The sequence below is a fragment of the Moschus berezovskii genome, chromosome 3 (assembly GCF_049115385.1).
Source record: "Moschus berezovskii isolate FMDL1 chromosome 3, NW_MosBer_1.0, whole genome shotgun sequence".
Classification (NCBI taxonomy): domain Eukaryota; kingdom Metazoa; phylum Chordata; class Mammalia; order Artiodactyla; family Moschidae; genus Moschus; species Moschus berezovskii.
The window spans coordinates 87,127,822-87,149,579 of NC_142462.1; the positions used below are offsets into that span (position 1 = coordinate 87,127,822).

At 43.0% G+C, this 21,758-nt stretch overlaps 1 protein-coding gene across 2 annotated transcripts in view; it reads right to left on the reverse strand.

Annotated features, from left to right (window-relative positions):
- Window positions 1–1,203: 1,203 nt before the first annotated feature.
- Window positions 1,204–21,758, reverse strand: part of HECW1 (HECT, C2 and WW domain containing E3 ubiquitin protein ligase 1) — a 478,550-nt gene continuing 457,995 nt past the window's right edge. For both annotated transcript variants that reach the window (XM_088834636.1, XM_088834637.1), the window contains 4 exons: window positions 18,664–18,810; window positions 16,974–17,088; window positions 12,441–12,639; window positions 1,204–5,104 (listed from right to left, as the gene is read on the reverse strand). In XM_088834636.1, coding sequence (XP_088690762.1) covers window positions 4,993–5,104; window positions 12,441–12,639; window positions 16,974–17,088; window positions 18,664–18,810 — 573 coding nt within the window. In that variant the 3' untranslated portion in view covers window positions 1,204–4,992. The remainder of the gene's footprint in view (window positions 5,105–12,440; window positions 12,640–16,973; window positions 17,089–18,663; window positions 18,811–21,758) is intronic.

A 21,758-nucleotide genomic window follows, 5' to 3' on the forward strand; every position in this document is an offset into this window, starting at 1 on the left:
TGGATTCCTGACATCCACTATGGTAGATTTTGGTTCTGTTTCTTCTATTTTCCTGGCAAATTTCTGAAGAGTTATGTTAGCTTCAGGAGCCCAGGACCCCCGGGGATATTTTGTGACAGGGCATAACTTTGTTCCCAAGATAAAGCTTAGTGGCTTGAGCAGAGCACCATTCCCAGTCTCCTATTCCTTGTTTCCAAGATAAACTAGGCAGACAAAAGTCTCTAAGTGTGTGTTCCCAGCTATAAACGTGATTCCTACCGCACTGATAAAGGTGATCCTAAACTTTCTATAACTTCATTTATTCTGTTAGAGAAGAGTCCTCTATATTTAAACCACATCTTGAGTATAAGCTTTGTGTGTCAAGTTTTGTTGTTGCTTTTTTAACAGTATATAATTAATGAATTATCAGCACAGTGTTCTGGAAAGATATGGTCATAAAAATCAGGAGATCTGAAATTTAATCTCAATTTCACAATAATGATAAGATTGAAACACAAAATAACATCATCTACCCCTCTTTGTCAATGATGGTCTAGGCTAATTTTTTTTCTTAAGAGAAAAATTATTTTCAGTTTGAATGAGTCTAACATAAACCCAGCATGGGTGTAAAAACAATACGAGATCTCTCAAGTTTTTCCTTTTCTTAATTCTACCCATACTTTTTTCTAAGAATAAAATATATTTTCCTCAAAGAATAAGTCAACTTCTGATCACCCAGTGAGAGTCACATGGTTTTCTTTTAGAAATTTGGAAGGAGATAAGAAGAGAACATCACTGTGGTATTGGGAGTCATGGTATATGCCACTGGACACAACATTTTTGTCTATAGCTAAACTTTGTCCTGGGGTCACACCAGGTATCAGGCTGTAGCCTGAAGCTTTGGTAGAAGCATCTCAACAGGTAGGGAATCAATAAGCCAGTGGATGCCTGGTTCGACAGAAAGGTCACTCCTTAATTTCACACTTTGTGTGCCATTCTAAACGGCATACACCAGGAATTTGTTACAAAACCTGTCCCTTTATTCATGGTTTGTGAGCACATTTTTATGCTTTTCTGATAATTTTCCCAGGGGAGTACTTACCATAGCAGCTGGTAGTCTTCTGTGTTGTTTTATTGCCTATACTCAACGAGAGCAGAGGCATGATACAAATTTTGTGCATGACCCTAGCCTTCTGTTGCAATAAGGAGCACACACAATGCCATACCAAAGTGTTTATTGACATTCCTTGAAGGTGGTAGGATGGAAGAGAAAGCTCGGCCTGAGTATTACGTGACATTTCTCTTGTCGATGGAAGCAAAATCAGCCCAAGAACAAGGACTTCTCCTGCTATTGTCTAGAACAAAGACTTGAACAAAATCATTATAGACATTTCTTTAGGTAAATTGGAAGCTGCAGGAAGTAGGCTAATGGAACAATATTTACTCTAAATACTACCTCTAGGCACCTTTTTTTTTTTTCTACTAGAACAAAGGGATTACATGTCACTAACAGGAAAATAACACGTTCTCTTTTGGACCTTATGATGGTTGGAACATCCATCCTAGACTTTGATGATATAGTATTGCAGTAGTTTTAAGAATGAACACTGAAGTACATAATAGTAATAATAATAATAAAGCACCACATTTGTTATGTAAAGTTCTAACTACTTTCATCTGAAAGTGTTTTACCTTGACTGGGAAAACATTTGTGGCAACTGAGAAATTTTCTGAACCCCAAATTTGGGATACGTGGTTTGACACATGGACTGATGGTGCCACAGATCTAACATTAGAACTGTTCTGGAAGGTCTAGCTTGTGGGCTGGTCATACAAATGCACTTAGTGTTAAATGACATATGATCATGTGTTAGAAGAGAAAAAGATCGAGATTCTGTATATTTAAAGTCTGCCAACAAATCGTATACCTCTTTTTCTTAATTTTCTCTTTGAATGACAATTGTGATGGTAGTAAAAAATTTTCACAACCACGGTCAACTTATAGACATAGGAATTACAAAGAAATCAGTAGCTTTATAGTACTTCTCTTGACTCTGCAAAGTCCATTTCTATTTTTAGATTATCATTTTCATATAGTAGAATAAAATGGAATATACACAAAATTATTATAATACTTCATAGTATTTTTGAAGCATTTTTCAAATTGACACATAAGTGTTTTCTTATTTACTTTTCTTTGTCCCGCAATTAAAGGTAATATACTCTTACTAAAAATAGCTTTAAAAGATCTTATTTTAGGGAAAGCGTGGTTTAAAAGTGGTTAATTTTATAATGTGCCTCCATGGAGAAAACAAATACTTTAAAAATAAAGTATACATGGTAACAGATGGGTGAGATCTATCTTGCTCATTATGAATTATATGATTTGGGGTGGTCTGCACCTCCATATGGTAAAATTAAGAGCATAATCGAGTCATATAGCTGTTTTGTTATACATGTAATTACATATATATATTATGTCATACATATATTAAGTAAAGAAATGTAATCTGGAGCAAAGAGAAATAAAGATCTTTCCATAACAACTGTCTGTTGCCTTCGTCTTCCTCCCTCAGGGAGTCTGTGCAAGGCTGTAAAGGACACTGGGACCCTATTAAGCACACTTCACATTTTTCAGGGACTCTGACACCAGTATTTCTTTCTGGAATTTCCTACTCTTACGAAATACTGTTCCTGTAATGCTTCTGGGATATATCTGAACCGTGGCATTGGGCAGGGCAGTAGGCATAAGGAGAAATTAGTTGAAAACCATTCATGTCTAAGTTTTCTTTCTATATATATCTTCTAGGATACCTTGTTCTTTCTGTATTGGGGAGAATAGACATCAGTTAATCTATTAACAGCTTAATTAGATATTTGTGTAAATTGTGAAGATTCCTGGGAACAGGTTCCATTTTGGAACAGCTTTCTCTCTTGCCAAAGCCTAACATGTGAGTCCTAAAAAAAAGAACTGAATGCTTGAATTAACAAGTATTTACATATATCTAACACCAAGTTCTAAAAATGAAAGATGTTCCCTTTACTAAAGATGCTGTTCTATATAGGATGGTGAAATGATTTGCATCATCCTTATGTCCAGATTTCATAAATAATAGCTCCACTGGAATCCATGACTTTCCAGATGCTGAGACATGTCCTGAATTATACAGATCCCTCAGATTCTACATTATGAAACTTACACTTTCCATCATCCTATGTCAGTAAATATTCTTTGTAGACAACAACAGAAAGCCAGATTTCTGTAACATACGTATTCCTTGATGGACCACAGGTACACAGCAGCAAGGGGTGCTGGGCATTCTAATTCCTACTAAGGAATGTTTCCTTATGGAGGGCAGGGAACACAATCAATGCATTGTCCAGACACAAACCAACATGAACACAAGACATGGTTCCAGATGAAATTAACTTGCCCACGTTTCTCACATTTTCCCCTTGTTTAATATATATTGAAGGACAACAATGTAACATTTCAACATTTCTTTTCCCAGTGAAGAAAAACACTTTCATTTACAACATATTTCAGAACACATGGATAACAACATTAGAAAAATAGCAAATGACCATCATATTTGGGTTTCTTCCAAATGTAATCAAGAGGTCAGGCTGTCTCTGGAGCCTGCAACTGTTACACTGAAACACTACATTTACTGAGACATCTCTTTACTGAATGCTAAAAGAAACTGGATCCCTATTTGACACAAATCGGTGTGCCTTTGGGGAGTTAGGTCTCTGCTCCAGGAGGATTGCTATGGAGGAAGGAGATGTATTATTTTGCCCTTGATCCCTAACAAGCACCATCGCTCTCTGCAGCTTCTGATTTAATGTGGTCCCTGTCGACAATCAGATGTAAAGGAATTTGAACACCATGGTGAAGGAAAACCAAAAAGTAAACATGAAAAATAAAAACACTATCAAAGTTGAAATAAAAGTTTGTTTGCCAAACGAGTAATTACTTGGCTTGAATGGAAGTCATGAGATAATCAGGACATTTTTTTTTCCTCTGGGAAAGAGACCTGTGATCAAACAAAGCAAAATAAAACAGTACAGAACCCAGGTATTCAGAGCAACTGAATATGTCCTTATAAATCATCCTGATGTCCTTTTCCCCTTTCTCCTGTTTGCTTCAACACTTCTATATAACATCATGGGGGTAGAAGCCTCGTTGTTTATGCTACATAATGCGGTCTCCTTCTTGGACGTGTGCACAAGTTTGTGTTTCTTGGGTGGTGGGTATTCAAAGGGTGTGTGTCTCCACCCCCAGACTTCTCTGAACTCAAGTCGAACCATAATCCCCACAACCATTGGGATGCCCTGCATTGCATCATCAGGAGGTGTTTTTCTTGCTGCTATTATTGGTTGGAAAGTGTGATATTTGCACCATATGTCTAGGCTAGTTCCAGCTGATGGGGTCGATGCCACATACAAATCATGAGTTGAATATATCAAAATTTCGGTTTAGCCACTGCTGTTTTTGGATGGATTTGGATGCCCAGGGAAAAGTAGAATGGGAAGAAAAGAAAGAGTTGATCAGTTCCTATTCTGAAGTTGGTTGTTAGAAATTATAAAAAAAAAAAGAAATGGCGGTTCTGCTCAGAAGACATGGGTGTAGAAAAGCTTGGAATGCTTAATGCTCAAATTTCCCCTTAAATCATAGAAATGGAAGTAAACATTTATTACCATTTGGTCAAGTGTAGCATAACTTGCATTCATATTTCATTGTTAGTAATGGAGGTATGTGGAGATATACACAGACCTTGAGACAGCTGTTTTTTTAAATATTGCATACAGGCTAGCAGTTCATTGAAAGTAGAGGAGATAAGCCTGAAGGTTAGATCTTAGAAGAAGGCAATTCTTCATGCACAGCTCGTCAATCCTGATTTGGTTTGAAAATGAAAATCACAGAATACCAAAATCAAAGGAGACTTGATTCAGGAATAGGGAAAGGATGATGTCACTGGCCAGGAAAATGTCAGGGAAGTTGCCAGTTTCTCATTCAAGTCCAAAGGTGCTGGTTTCTTCTACTGCCGTTAACAGCTTTTCATACAACATGGAGTACGAGGGATAAGGTGGAAGGTCCAATCGATTGAAGCACGTGTGTGCCCTGAATGGGGGAGAAAAGGCTGGTCAGGGTGTTTGTCTCAGTGATACAACTGCCTTGGCTAGTTGTGTGATCAGTCTGAATCTGTGAATCAAAAGCGAACCAAAAGGGAGTGGAACTGTGTTTTAGCACCACCATGCACACGCTGCGAAGAACCACAGCCTTCCAGATGTGAATAGAACAGTTACAGGACTAGAATACCTAGACCTGGGGGAGTCTGCCTTTGGAAGCAAACCACACTATACTAGCATTGTACTAGCAAACCAGTGACATTCTACAATTAAGAGATGAAGCTGGATGTGGTCGGTGAAGGAGGCAGAAAACATAGTAAGTATTAGAGTCACATTCCCAAGTCTCCGTGCCCAACTCTGATTTCTGGGCCTCTGTAAACCCTGTGTATTGACTTAGAGGTGCCCACTGACACCCTGGAACTCTGAGATCCAATGCTCCATCAAGGCAGGTGTGTCCTGGAGACGGTCTGACTCCTTTACAGTTCACAGTGGGGCTTGCGTAACGGGGAGCAAAGATGCTTCATTTCCAAGAACAGCTGCATTTGTGGGATAATCCTTCCCAGGGGCCAGCATCATCCCAGTGCCACCTGCCTTGGGTTCTACTTACTTTGTCATGTTCTTCATCCTATAGGCCCATCTCTGTGGGCCAGTGTCTGGCCTAGATGAAGAATGGCTTCCCATGCCATGTGCCAGTGTGTGGACCAGGACTATACCCTGCTAACCAACTTAATTGGTGGTGGTGGTGGAGCTTTAGTCGCTAAGTCAGAGCTGATTCTTATGACCCATGGACTGTAGCCTTCTGCCCAGGCTCCTCTGTCCATGGGATTTCCCAGGCAAGAATACTGGAGTGGGTAGCCATTCCCTTCTCCAGGGGATCTTCCCAATCTAGGGCTCAAACCTGGGTCTCCAACTTTGTAGGCAGATTCTTTACCAACTGAGCCACCAGGGAAGCCCAGCTAATTTAAGAGGGACAGAAAAATGCCAAGTGTACTTTTGGAACTGACTGAATTCCAAAAGCCAGGGGCAGGATATAGACAGACAGCATCTTCTTGATTTTCTTTATCTGGTCATTTTAACTACCACTCATGAGTAGAAATAATACAGAAAAAAATCATCTATTTTACAAAACAGTTGGGATCAGATTGATTCTATAGAAGTTAATTTCTGGAAATAAACTGAAACTTTAGCAAATGGCACCTCTTCAAGACCTAGTCTGAACAAGAGCTGCTCTTACTGCATTCATCTGTAGCCTTGGTTAGCTCTTAAATATTGATACATCTTAGTCAGTAATCTAGAATGAATAAACATTATCAAATCACGATTGGATTCTGCAATCCTAATTCCTCATTACCCTCCATGTGGTCCTGACAGCATCGAGGACCTGAGTACATCATTCTCTTGGCACTGCATCCAGTGCTCTCAGGTGAGGTGGGGCATGGAAAGAGCACAGAACTTTGGAAGACCTCTATTCTGATTGCAGTCCAGTCACTGACTAGTTTTACAGCCTTGGAAAAGTCAATGAATCTTTGTGGGCCTCAGTTTTCTCACTTGTAAAATGGGGTAATAATACATGCTTCGTGCACATCAGAGGGTTGGTGTGAGGATAGAGTACACACAAGTGCCTTTCATAAACCATGAATCATTATTTAAGCATCAGAGTTTCTTAATAATGCAAACACGGTTTTAGGAACTGTGTCCCCCTTGTGAGGACTTCAGACTCTTGGCTTTTTCCACCTGCCTGCTGGCAAATGAACGGTTCTCATCTTGTATTTGTGCGGCTGACATTTTGGAACTCCACTGGATCTGATCAGTTGTGCTGGGTCAAACTGCACTCTGTCAGTATAATTCCGGGGTTCCAGCATTTTGAGATCATGCTGGATTTGGATTGCAATCCATCACAGTATTATCTGTGATACTTCTAATCCATGTCATCTATACAATTCATCTCCCTGTCTCCTCGATGTTTTCCAAGTTTTTGATCAAAATGTGAACCAAGATAGGGCCGAAGTCAGTCTTGCTTCTCTGCAGTAGAGACCACTTTAAGGTTGGTTAAGAGTAAATATTATAACAAAAAGGGGCAGCATCGCTACCCACTGTAGCTGGCTGTATAGCCAGTTGTGAGGTCAGTTATTTAAGTTGTGTCTTTTTGTTTTTGTTTTTTCCTTTTCTGGCCACACCACCTGGCTTTCGGGACCTTAGCTCCCTGACCAGGGATCTAACTCATGTTCCCTGCAGTGAAAGTGTGGAGTCTTAACCACTAGACTGCCAGGGAAGTCCTCGTGTCTCCTTTTCGTGTCATCTTCTTCCACTTCCCAACTACAGCTTCAGTCACCAGGCAGGTTCTCACTCTACCACTGCTCAATCTACTCTTTGCTAAATTTGTCAATAACCTCTTGATTCCCACATCCAGAGGTGCGTTCTTTATACCCACCTCCCCAAGCTCACTGAAACATGTGACAGCTCTTCCTATGAACATCTCTCTCCCTTCACTTCTGGACAATTTCTCAGTGGCTGTCAGTTTCTCACAGGGACTCCCAATGGCTCCCTCATGCCTCCTTTGTAGCCCGTCAGCCTAGAGAGCAGGGCTTCAAGCACCACTGATACTTGGAGCTTGATGACTTTTCACCAGGAGGCGCTGTCCCATGTCTTGTAGGTGTTCAGCAGCATCCTTGACCTCTCCCTGATAGAGGCCAGGAGAACCCCTACCCAATAACCGAAAATGTCTCCAGACATTGCTAAATATCCCCTAGGGGGACAAAACCACCTTTCCTGCCTCCACCCTCACAAACCATCACTCTAGAGTAAGCCAGTACTAACTTAACCAGGTCTCCACCTCCATCCTGGGCTTGGGCTCAGTTTACCTCTGCAGTGAAATATGTTCATATTAGAATTTTAGTCCAGTTCACCTGCCCCGACTCATAATTCTGTTTTTCTCGTCCATACTTGAAATGTACCCCCCTAAGCTTTCCTCCTCTCCTTTACTCTATTTCCACACTGCCTGTGCTGTGTCTACCCTGACCAGCTCCCAAGTCTTCTTTCCTTCCAAGCTTTTCCTTTCCAAGTTTCACAGTAAGGAAATTCTCCCATCTTTTGGTCTGACCTACAAGCCCTAGCATTCTCCGTCCTCATGAGTGGAGACAGCCATTGTTCACCTGGCTGCATTCTGGGCTGTGGATGGATGAATACTTTTTTCACTCCCCATTGCCAATTCTAGATGATTACTTTTCAATTTTTTGGTCAAAAATTTCTGCTCCCCTGAATCTCATGCCATTTAGGTAAAATTTTTCCTTCAAACTACAAGCTTTGTTTGGCATTTTATTTTAACCAATAGGACAGGGTAGAAAATAGAGAGTACTACCTATAGATAATAAGGATGAGGTATAGTGGTTCAAATCGGAGAAGGCAATGGCAAGCCACTCCAGTACTCTTGCCTAGAAAATCCCATGGATGGAGGAGCCTGGTAGGTTGTAGTCCATGGGGTCGCTAAGGGTCGGACACGACTGAGAGACTTCACTTTCACTTTTCACTTTCACACATTGGAGAAGGAAATGGCAACCCACTCCAGTGTTCTTGCCTGGAGAATCCCAGGGACGGGGGACCCTGGTGGGCTTCTGTCTATGGGGTCACACAGAGTCGGACACGACTGAAGTGACGCAGCAGCAGCATAGTGGTTCAATGGTAAAGAATCCGCCTTGCCAATGCAGGAGACGTGGGCTCGATTCTTGGGTCAGGAAGATCCCCTGGAGAAGGAAATGGCAACCCACTCCAGTATTCTTGCCTGGAAAATCCCATGGAGAGAGGAGCTTGGCAGGCTACAGTCCAAGGGTTCGCAAAAGAGTCAGACACGACTTAGCAACTAAACACCAACTGTTTTGAAGAACGAGTATTTCAGATACAGACTCAGGAGTATGCCTGCTTAAACTCGGTTGGGGTGTAAAGGGACCCTCTCTCTGTTAAACACGTTTGAGCATCAGTGATCTAGACCTACCTTCCACGCTTTCTGACCTCCTGAGGAACACACTGGTTAACATTTCTGGTAATTGGCTTAAATGTTTCCACTTCAGGTCTTCCCACCATACTGTGTAGCTTCTGAGTCCACATGGTTCAGAGCCCTGGCCTGCCAGCTCCTCGACCTTAGCCCCAGTGACCATCCCACCCCTGCTATGCTCTAGCAATGGTGATTTATGAAGTTTTTTCACCAGGCTCTGTAAAACTATAAACCCTGCCCCCAGAGTCTTTGTTCTAACTCCCACAGACTCTAGAAGGCAAGGACTTGGACTGATGCACGGCTTTGTGGGATGCTATTTGGCTCCCTCATCTAGGAGGCCAACTGTCTTTCTAGAGGGAAGATCTGAGGAAAAGGCAGCCTAGAACATCTCTCCTCAGAGTGTGGGCAGTGCACACGAGGCTCACAGACTCTGGAGAGCCCTGGATCACCCCATGGGTGCTTGGCTCTCCTGCTTGCCAAAGCTTTTGCCACCTGCCACATGGCCTGGCCAGGTCTTTCTGAACTACCATTCTTGGAATTCAGAGGCTATTTCTTTCTCTCCACCCGAGGTGACACTTTCCAGGTTCTTGAATCTTCAGAAGATACAAGGGAGACTAATTGGGGGTTCATACTCAGAAGGTCATTTTCACTGTCCTCTTGGAGGCCTCTCAGCACTTCCTGGGGGCCCTTTTGGCCCAGGATGAAGACCCTGCTTCCCCCAGGAACCCTCTCTGGGGCTCGAAGCCCAGCAACATTTTTAGGGTTGCCTTAGCCCAGATGTGCAGAGCCTGTTCAGAAGGTCAGTGTTGTTCTTGTTGCACAGTCATGTCTGACTCTTTTGAGACCCCATAAACTGTAGCCTGTCAGACTCCTCTGTCCTTGGGATTTTCCAGGCAAGAGTACTAGAGTGGGCTGCCATTTCCTTTTCATAAGCTGATGCCCACTCTATTAGTTCTCTGTGTGGGTTAATAGGATTAATGCAAATTTCAAAGCTTCCCATAGCATATATATAATTAGACTCAATTTCTGACCTCAGTGACAAAAGCAACAACTTCTGTTTCCTAAATAATAGTACAGACTCCTCAATGGGGTCTTCTCTCTGTGGCCCACCAAACTTGCTCTCTCAACGGTGTCCCCTGCAAATGTCACATTAGACACCTTGTCCTCCAGGACTGCTTGGCGCTCCTTCCTGAACACAGCTGCCCTTTCCACGTCCAGGCCTTGCTCTTGCTGTGGCTCCAGCCTGGAATCCCCTCTGCCCTTCCTTGCCCCTCATGGCTCACCTGAATGCCAGCTTCTCTGTGACATCTTCTCCTGTCAGTTCAGTCAGGATTAGGTCTCTGTCCTACAACCTCATAGCATCCCTGCTTTTACTGTCTCTCCTTTGCTCTCCTCTGATTCCAGCTGGGGTTGTAACTGCACGCCATCTGGTTCTGTTCCTCCCTAGGCTCAGACCCTCGGGGCAGGTGCACTGTGTGGAGCAGCCACGCCCCCTTACCCTGACCACGCCCCTCATCCCCGTCCACGCCCCTTACCCCCGCCAACGCCCACGCCCCGCCCACGCGCACACTGAGGTGCTCACTCTGGGAGTAGGACATCACCAAATGGGACTCAGACTCACGTCTTTAAAGTAAGATGCTTCCAAAGAACCGCATCCTTCAAACCTATCGCTAAACTCAACAAATGGAAATCTTGCCCTTTGAACCTGATTTTCTTACCAGACTTCATTCAGGAGACTCAGCTGTCAGCAGAACCATGCAAATGAGCACTGAGGGTCTGCTGATCTAACTGGGTTGAAGACAGGGATGAAAAGCGCCCCAAGGCTTCAGGCTGTTATTAACCAGCTGGGCACGTGCTCTGTTTCCTGGGCCTCCTATGCTCACCGTGAATTATCTCCAGGATGCTATAAAGTCTAGGAAAGCTAGATAAAAATTATAGTTCAATAAATCCTGCTACAAAAGGGGATTAGCAAAGCATCTCAGAGCCCATGTAGAAACAGAGCTGAATTAAATACGAATCTTCTCTTACAATTAGAAAATATCACAGTAGAAGACAGTAATGTGGACCGATCTTTTCTTCTATTTGCTGAGCGGGATTTATGACTTCAATAGCTACACAGAAGCCTCTCTTTAGTGCTCCTTATTTCACTGAGCAGGAAAATATGCCATCCAAAGTGGCACAGAGAGCACGGAGGAAGTGTTGGGATGAAAACTCATGGCGCAGGGAAAAGATTCTGTTAAACTGCTTGGAGCTCTTGTGCCTCCTTTTCTGCATTATCACACAATAATTTCCTTGATAGCTTACTGTATAGAAGCCACTGTAGAGACCCAAGATACATATGGCTTTGTCTGCACATATTTTAAAACATAGTAGAAAAACGCAATTTGCACATAATTCCCTGTGTATCAAGTGATATGCCCGAGTGAGACAGGCTGGCACTTGGGACCATTTACTTCAATACTTGCACCTGGACGAACATCTCCTAAAAATAACTGCAGATAGTGTGCAGCCAGGGGTTTAATATGAACAGTGAAATGCAACCCACTCCAGTGTTCTTGCCTGGAGAATCCCAGGGACGGCGGAGCCTGGTGGGCTGCCGTCTATGGGGTCGCACAGAGTCGGACACGACTGAAGCGACTTAGCAGCAGCAGCAGCAGCAAGATGCAAAAAGGCTAAAACCCAATTGCCAATTGGTTGAGAGCAAAAGTGGGGGATGGCACACAGCACTACAAAGGGGGTGGGCAGACCACCTAAGCCATTGCTGCAGCCTGACCCCACCCATCAGCCCCCACCCCCATGCCATTTAAGGGACCAGCTCACTCCCTCTGGTGGAGTGAGCAAAGAGACCTGTTACTTGTTCTCACTTCCTCATGCTGCAGTAGGAGGAGCCTCTGCCTGAACTTCTCATTGAGTCTCTTTCTATAGATTTCTAGTCTCTTTCTATAATTTCTGTAGATTAAAGAGTCCAAGAACCTTGGTCAGTAACAACAGAACTGCAGACTCCAGTGCTGGAAGGGCCGCTTTGGGCTTCCAGCCTCTGGGCATTCCCCATCCCCCGGGCAAGACATTCCTCTTTAAATTAAATTGGACCACATACGACTGACCCACGGACCATGAAACCAATAGGTCCAATACCATTAATCATCAAAAAGTGACTAAGAGTGTGACCTGAATGCACTTCCCTGAGACTTCTCCCCTACACCTTTCACTAATGACTCAGAACAATACACTGGGCAGCAGGAAAGAATTCCATCCCAATGGATGATCACTCAAGCTCATATAGCACAGTGTACTTGGCCTTCTTCAGCACGTTTCCTGAAGGTGGGTGGGAGCTCCATACCTGGGGAGAGATGTAATTTTCCCCCATTTCTCTATGCAGAAACGCCGAAGCCCGTTGCTTCCTCGCAGGGCTGCAAAACCTTCGTAGGGCACACTTGATGTTCCTGTGACGAACTGCAGCAATCTGAGTCTCTGCTCATTGTTGAAACGCTCCACCGCAGCCCAGAACCAGCGGATCACAAGATGCCCATCATGATAACCTGAATGAAAGCAGAAGGGAGACGGAGAGGGTGTGGAGAGGGGAGGAGGCGTGGGGGGAGATGAAATACACATCAGACGTGCTAAGAACTCAACAGCTGCTCTAGATCTGCTCATTTCTCTAGTTGTGGCCTTCAGGTAGGTCTGAAACAATTTGTGTAATTGAGTCAAGTTCGAAAACAAAAACCAATTGAGAAAAGAGGCATTTTACAAAAAGGTTTTCTGTTCTCAGGGATGTCCTCAGAGATGTCTGCTTTCTATTTAAACAACTGGGCCCCCAGGAGTCACTTTCCTGCCTGAGATAAATGTACAGAATGAGTGGTGAGGCCTGGCAGAGATCTTTGGGGTTCTGAAGAGACAAAACCCTCCATGAACAGGATATTTCCTCATACTGTCTTTGTTCTGATGTCTTAGCTCTTGGTAACCGCGTACTGTGGGAGCATCAAGGACTTAAGAAAGGTGAACGTCAGTCTTGGCGAACGGAAGATGCTGGGCTCTCCCCGCAGCCCTTGGTGCCCTTAGAGCTGCTGTGCTCTGACCAGTCCTGGCTCAAGAGAAGTTGGGCCCATGGAAGAAGTATGGGGCCTCACAGGACAGTATGGAAACCAGGCTTGGGGCAGTCACTGAAGGAAAATGATAGACTGCAAGTGCACGAAGGATTCAAAGATGAAGAAAGAAGGCTGGGCTGGGGCAGAAAGAAGGAAAGCTTTCATCAAACGGAAGGTGTAACTCACCTCAGAGGTGTGAGTTAAGATGTGAAGGCTTGCATGAGTGGAGAAGGGGCTATAATGATGAGAATGAAGAATAAATATGCAGGAAACAGCAAGCTGATTAGACCAGCAGAGAGCGGTTGCTGGTAAGGAGTGAAGGGACCTTACTGGGGCCTTAGAGGCCTTGATAGCTAGGCAGAAACACTGTGACCTGACACCTTAGGTCGGTGGCTTTCCTTCCAAGCTAGGAAGGACCCAGCAGTTCCACAGAGGTTTCCTCCTACATGGCTGAGTGTATCAGGGAGACCAGAGGGGCTAAGATGGTGGGCTCCTGGCTCACCCTCTATCATTTAGACAGGAGTTTCTCTGCAATATTTTATGTGAGGAAAAGGTTTTGAGTATAAGAAATCTTTCAAAGACCTCTTCTCTAAGTGATAAGGAGCTTGCTTGTTTTGTGGGTTAGTAAATGGCCTGATGAAAAGAATGTTTCAGGAAGACTGGTTTGGCAGCGTGAAGGTGAAAAGTTGGGAGGAATTAGACATTGGATTTGGAGAGATGACAGAACTGTTACAACAAATCAGGATGGAGGCAAGGAGGGCTTCAGTTCTACAGGAGGCAGGACACACTTTCCTGGCAGCACGTGATCCAGCTCCAGAGCTGGCCCGTGGTTGGCGGTGTTCTCTGGTACACACCTACACTGAGTTACAGCAGAGATGACCTGGGGGTTACTGTCACCTGAAGGAAAGTCCAGGTTGGAAAAGGAGGGCGGGGGGTGGAGGGGAGAAGGCATGGACTAGAACCTACTCTGCACGTGTACTGAAATAAGGCCAAGTTTTTTGTAGTCTTCAAAAGTGATATTATTTTATATTTATATTGTTACTACATACTCATCCCACACACTAGTAAAGTAATGTTCAAAATTCTCCAAGCCAGGCTTCAGCAATATGTGAACTGTGAACTTCCAGATGTTCAAGGTGGTTTTAGAAAAGGCAGACGAACCAGAGATCAAATTGCCAACGTCGGTTGCATCATCGGAAAAGCAAGAGAGTTCCAGTAAGTGTAATCACTAAGTCGTGTCTGACTCTTTGCAACTCCATGGACTGTAGCCTACCAGGCTCCTCTGTCCATGGGGTTCTCCATGCAAGAATACTGGAGTGGGTTGCCAGAGTTCCAGAAAAACATATTTCTGCTTCATTGACTATGCCAAAGCTTTTGACTGTGTGGGTCACAATAAACTGTGGAAAATTCTGAAAGAGATTGGAAAAACCACCTGACCTGCCTTTTGAGAAATCTGTATACAGATCAGGAAGCAACAGTTAGAACTGGACATGGAACAACAGACTGGTTCCAAATAGGAAAAGGAGTACGTCAAGGCTGTATATCGTCACCCTGCTTATTTAACTTACATGCAGAGTACATCATGAGAAATGCTGGAATCAAGATTGCTGGGAGAAATATCAATAACCTCAGATATGCAGATGACACCACCCTTATGGCAGAAAGTGAAGAAGAACTAAAGAGGCTCTTGATGAAAGTGAAAGAGGAGAGTGAAAAAGCTGGCTTAAAGCTCAACATTCAGGAAATTAAGATCATAGCATCCGGTCCCACCACTTCATGGCAAATAGATGGGGAAACAGCAGTGGCTGACTTTATTTTTGGGGCCACCAAAATCACGGCAGATGGTGATGCAGTCATGAAATTAAAAGACGCTTACTCCTTGGAAGGAAAGTTATGACCAACCTAGATAGCATATTAAAAAAGCAGAGACATTACTTTGCCAACAAAGGTCCGTCTAGTCAAGGCTATGGTTTTTCCAGTAGTAATGTATGGATGTGAGAGTTGGACTATAAAGAAAGTTGAGCATCGAATAATTAATGCTTTTGAAATGTGGTGTTGGAGAAGATTCTTGAGAGAGAGTCCCTTGGACTGCAAGGAGATCCAACCAGTCTATCCTACAGATCAGTCCTGTATTCACTGGAAGGACTGATGTTAAAGCTGAAACTCCAATACTTTGGCCTCCTGATTCGAAGAGCTAACTCATTTGAAAAGACCCTGATGCTGGGAAAGATTGAAGGCAGGAGGAGAAGGGGATGACCGAGGATGAGATATGGTTGGATGGCATCACCGTCTCAATGGACATGAGTTTGGGTAAACTCCAGGAGTTGGTGATTGACAGGGAGGCCTGGGGTGCTGTGGTCCATGGGGTCGCAAAGAGTCGGACACGATTGAGGGGCTGAACTGAACTGAACATATGGAATATATATATATATATGAATATTATTCAGCCATAAAAAGGAATGAAACACTGAGTCATACTGTAACACAAACAAACTTTACTAAGTGAAAGAAGCCAGACCCCAAAGGCCAAACAGTATAATTCTATTCATATGAAATATCCAGCACGGGTACATCCGCATAGACTGATGGCTGCTGAGGATGGGGAGTGGGGAGAGGAATGGGGAGCAACTGCTTCACAGGTCCTGGGTTTCCCCTGGGGACAAAGAAAATGTTTTGGAACTAGTGAGAGGGGATGGTTGTACCACATCTACAATGCACTAAATGCTGCTGCACTGTTCCCTTTAAAGTGGTTATTTTTTTTTTTAACTTTTTACTTTATATTGGGGGGTAGCTGATTAACAATATTGTGATAGTTTCAGGTGGATAAGTAAGGGACTCATCCATACATATACATGAGTAGTTCCCTGTGCTGTACAGTAGGTCCTTGTTGGTTACCCATTTTAAATATAACGGAGTGTACATGTTGATCCCAAACTTTCTAACCATCTCTTCTGCCCGTTTTCTCCCCCTGACAACCATAAATTTGTCCTCTAAGTCTGTGAGTCTGTTTCTTTTTTGTAAATAAGTTCACCTGTATTTCTTTTTTGATTCTGCATATAAGGGACGTTATGTGGTATTTCTCCTTCTCTATCTGACTTACTTCACTCAGCATGACAATCTCTAGGTCCATCCATGTTGCTGCAAATGGCATTATTTCATTCTTTTTAATGCCTGAGTAATGTTCCATTGTCTCTATGTAACACATAGAATAACACATGTGAATATTCACTGTTGATGGACATCTAGGTTGGTTCCATGTCTTGGCTATTGTAAGCAGTGCTACAGTGAACACTGAGGTGCTTGTATCTTTTTGGACCATGTTTTTCTCTGGATATATGCTCAGGAGTAGAATTGCAGGATCATACAGTAACTCTATTTTTAACTCTTTTAGGGAACCTCCATATTGTTCTCCATAGTGGCTATACCAAGTTGGATTCCCACCAGCAGTGTAGGAGGGTTCGCTTGTCTCCATACCCTCTCCAGCATTTATTGTTTGTGGATTTAAAATGGTTAATTTTAACTATATACTCGATATCTTATAATAACCTGTATTGGAGGAGGCTGTGAAAAAAGAATATATAATTTATATACATATGACTGAAACACTTTGCTGCATACCTGAAACAGAACATTGTAGATCAACTATATTTCAATAAAAATAAAATGATAAAATGTAACATAGAAAATATGGTTAATTTTGTTATGTCAATTTCAAATCAATAATGTGTTTTAAGAAGTTATAGGTTGTGTCTGTGGGAGCTGAGCCATCACAAGCCCCGCTCGCTTACCTCCCCGGTACTCAGCGTTGTTCCGCCAGTCGGCCAGGTCGATCTCTGCCGTGCCAGCGATCACCAGCTCCAGCTCCCTGGCATCAAACACGGAGACTAGCCTTGAGTCCACCACCTGAAATCCAAATTAAGCTTTAGCCTACAGACCCAATGTTATCGAGAGGTTACATTCATTATTACCACTTCTGTGGGCTAAGCTGGGAAGCTGACCACTGTTCACAACCTTTTTCCCCCTCTCCCAATATATTATCATGTTTAAATTAAAAATCATGACATTTTGAAGCACAACACCTTAATGAACTGGGAACTCAAAAAAGGTCCCCTGCTTTTTGTTACCTCTGATATTCCCTCTCGGAATGATGTTATGAACCAGACTGACTTGCCTTTATGTAGTCACATTTAAGTTTCCCAGTAACACTACATTTTAAAGGAAAAAAGTCCAATTTGCTTTGAAGTGATTCAGTAGCCATTAGTGCTATCACTTCACTTAAAAGGAATCCTCTCTTCCACATACAAACTAGGACTTATTTCCTAGGAATGGACTTTATATATTAAGACAATTGTCTTTTTCTTCCCTTCTCGCCCTCACTTCTTCCCTCCCTCCTTCAAAGATCTGGGAGGACCTGCTTGATTAGAGGGTTCTGGGCTCTGGCTTTACATCTTGTTGCTGAATGTATGAGGTACTGAACACCTGCAGCAGACATCTCCTTTAATCACACTGGTGGACCAGCCAGTCACCCACTCCGATCTCCAGCAGAGCAGCAAAGAACACCTTCAAACACCCAAGCCCTTGTTTTTAAACTGGAAAAATTTAACTATGTCAAGTTTTGGTAAACAGGAACCCTAGCACCTGTCAGTGTCCTCTTTTTAAAAAAATTATTATTGATCTCTGATGCTTTTTAAAAAATTTTATTGAATGACAGATTATTTAAATTCTATAGTGCTTTATAATTTTCAAGTTTCACATGTGATTTCATGCAGCTTGTTTCATAAGTCACTGTCCTGATTTAGCACCTCTGCATGGATTATGTGGCACAAAGGGACACCACAGGCATATCTCCTTTGACTGTGTTCTGCTTTACTGCACTCTGCAGATACGTCATTTTTTGAAAATTGGAGGTTTGCGGCAACCCGAGGTCATGAGATGATGGGTAGTGTTTTTAGTAATAAAGAATTTTAAAAATAAGGTATGTACATTGGTTTTTAAGACATAATACTGTGGCACGCTTAACAGGCTACAGTATAGTATAAGCATAACTTTTATTGCACTGAGAATCTAAACAACTGATGTGACTCGCTTTATTGTGATAATGGCTTTATTGCTGAGGTCTGGAACTAAACCTGCAATATCTCAGAGGTCTGCCTGTAAGAAAATAAAAATTCTAGCCAGAGTGGATAATTCCCTCCAGTGCCTTTACTTCACTCATTTTTATCTCACTGAATAAAAGGGGATGCAGCACACATGTGTCTTGGCAGGATGGGCCTTGTGTTTTCACGTATGGCTCAGCAGGGCCATGCTGATGCTGGTTTTGTGAGACCACAAGAGCTGGGTTTCCCAGAGAACTCTGACCCCTCTCCCAACACCCTCAGGGGGTCCTCCCTGCATGCTGGTGAATGGAGCTGAGCCCGCTTCCTGCCTCGTTCTTCCTCTCCTTTCTCCTAACAAGCTGCCTGCCGGGCCGGGTCTCACCTCGTAGAAGCCCCGCACCAGTGCTTCGGTCTGCTGCACCACGCCGCGCTCCACCCGCCACCTCACCATCCTCTCGATGTACTCCTTCTTGTTCTTCTCTGTGACCTGCGTGTTGGCGCCTCCAGATTTTAACTCCCTCTCCGTTACCTGTGGGGAAACAAAGATCATGATGTCTGTTGACTTGCTTTACCTTGCAGTGAAACAGTTTAGTTTTAAGAGGATGAACTATTTGTAAAAAGTTCTCTTTACAGGAGTTCAGCATCATTACCTCCTTAGTTCTTTTTCCTTTCTGGAAGTTACTAGAAAGGCTCTGGTTGTTCTAAAGTAGATACATCAGTACCTTAGAAAAGCTACATTTTTGTTGCATAAAGAGGAAGCATGTTTCTTAAACTTAAGAGGCCTAACAGAAATAAAAGAAAAATGTCCCTCAGTTCAGTGCAGTTCAGTTCAGTCGCTCAGTCGTGTCCGACTCTCCGCGACCCCATGAATCACAGCACACCAGGCCTCCCTGTCCATCACCAACTCCCGGAGTTCACTCAAACTCATGTCCACAGAGTCGGTGATGCCATCCAGCCATCTCATTCTCTGTTGTCCCCTTCTCCTCCCGCCCCCAACCTTTCCCAGCATCAGAGTCCTTTCCAGTGAGTCAACTCGTCGCATGAGGTGGCCAAGGTATTGCAGTTTCAGCTTCAACATCAGTCCTTCCAATGAACACCCAGGATTGATCTCCTGTAGAATGGACTGGTTGGATCTCCTTGCAGTCCAAGGGACTCTCAAGAGTCTTCTCCAACACCACAGTTCAAAAGCATCAATTCTTCGGCAATCAGCTTTCTTCACAGTCCAACTCTCACATCCATACATGACCACGGGAAAAACCATAGCCTTGACTAGACAGACCTTTTTTGGCAAAGTAATGTCTCTGCTTTTTAATATACTATCAAGGTTGGTCATTACCCCTAAATGGATTAGAATGTCCTTAACTATATCCAAGTCCCAATTACATCACATTCTTAACAAACAAATCTTCCCCATCAACAGCAGATTGTTGGCAAAAAAGAAATGGAGGGTGGGAAAGTGGTTTTTCAGTAGGTATAACAGTGGCTGAAGGATGACACCTTGACCTTGAGAAAGGAGAGAATGACATTGCCACATAGTATGGAGATGCATGTTTGTTAGGACAAGCTAACAAGAAAAGTTATGATCTGTGCTTTACTGTTTTGAAAGGCAAGAAGGCAGGTAACTTATTAGACACAGTTATCAAAAAGTGTTGGTGTTTGAAGGGGGAAGCATCAGTTATCTTAAATTTGCTTAAAGGTTTCACCTCACTGCTCAGTGTGATTAATATAAGAAAAATGAGGCATAACTATACCTGTTATCATTTAATTGCTAAGTCATGTCCAACTCTTTTGCAACCCCGTGGACTATAGCCCTCCAGGCGCCTCTGTCCATGGGATTCTTCAGGCAAGAATACTGGAGTGGGTTGCCATTTCCTTCTCCAGGGGATATTCCTGACCCAGGTATTGGTGTCTCTTGCATTGACAGGCAAATTCTTTACCACTGAGCCACCAGGGAAGCCCATAGATTGTACTTAGTTATGGATTAAAAATATATGTATATATTTGGCACTCATGGGCAAAGTACCCAAACAAAATAGTTTATAGAAGTCTGCTGATTACTTTCTTTGATCACTTGGGTGACTTTGGTAAATATGAAATATTGGTCAATTATAACATAATAGTTACCACCCAAGATCCATACCCTTTGGAGCCTCTGGTTTTTACCTGCCCAGTTAGAGAGTATTTCCTGACTCTAAGTATGTGACGTAACTAAATTCTGGCCAATAACGTACAAGTGGGAGTGTTGTATGGCACTTTCACGAGGCCTCTTTAAAGAGCAGGGCTGTTTCTCCTTTGTCTTGCTGCTTCAGACATGCTACTTCAGGATGTGCTGGTTGGGGGGCCATATGCTTCAGGGTTGTGGGTGAAGGGGGCCATTGTGGGACTGAAGCCTTGGGTTGCCTGCCTCCATATTTTTATGTAAGAGAAAAATAAACTGCTAATTTAAGCAGGGTCATTGAGTTTCTTCATTACCAGTTGAACTTAATCCTAACTAACACACCGAGGAAAAGCCTGAGGCGTCTTTCAGCTACATCTGTTTGTCTGCTCTTTACTCTGTAACTTGCCACAGAAGGGCTTGACTCAGTTTTCTAAAACCAAAATCATCGCTCTTGGCGACCTCATTTGAAAAGAAACAGGATCAGTTTAAACTTAAACAGAAATACATTATTCTAGATCTATAACACATCCTTATTTTTATCACTGGGAATGTTTTCAACTTTCTCTGAGTTGTTCAGTTCCTACCTTGTACACACATGAAGGACTGCTCTTTTTATTTTCAATGTTATTTTTCCCTCTAGTTTTAATGTATTTAGTCATTTGTAATTTACTTGATTTCTTTTGAGTAGATAACATGTGTCCATGGAAAAAAAATTCAAGTGCTATAAAAAGCCATACAGTGAAAAACAAGTTTCTCTTCCCAAACAGCAGCATATTATACACACTGTTCATTATCATGGTCACATACACACCAAAGCTTTTTTTTTTTAGTTAAAGATACACATTGGCCACTGTTTTACACTGGTTTGTTGTTGTCATTCAGTCGCTAAGTTGTGTCTGACTTTTTGCAACTTCATGGACTGCAGCCGCCAGGCTTCCTCTGTCCTCTACCATCTCCCGGAGTTTGCTCACATTCTGTCCATTGAGTCAGTGATGCTATCTAACCATCTTATCCTCTGCTGCCCCTTCTCTTTTCCCAGCATCAGAGTTTTTTCCAGTGGGTCAGCTCTTCACATCAGGTGGCCAAAGTATTGGAACTTCAGCATCAGTCTTTCCAATGAATACTCAGGGTTGATTTCCTTCAGGATTACACCAGTTTAGCCCTGTGTTATTCTTTCTTTGTTATTGTTATACTACCTGTCTTACTGTTTATGATTTATAAGTAAATAGACGGGCTGGGGAATCAGACCGCATATCTTACTAGTCTGCTATTTCATTGTGTGAATGAATCCTAATTTATTTCATCAGTGTTCTGCTGCT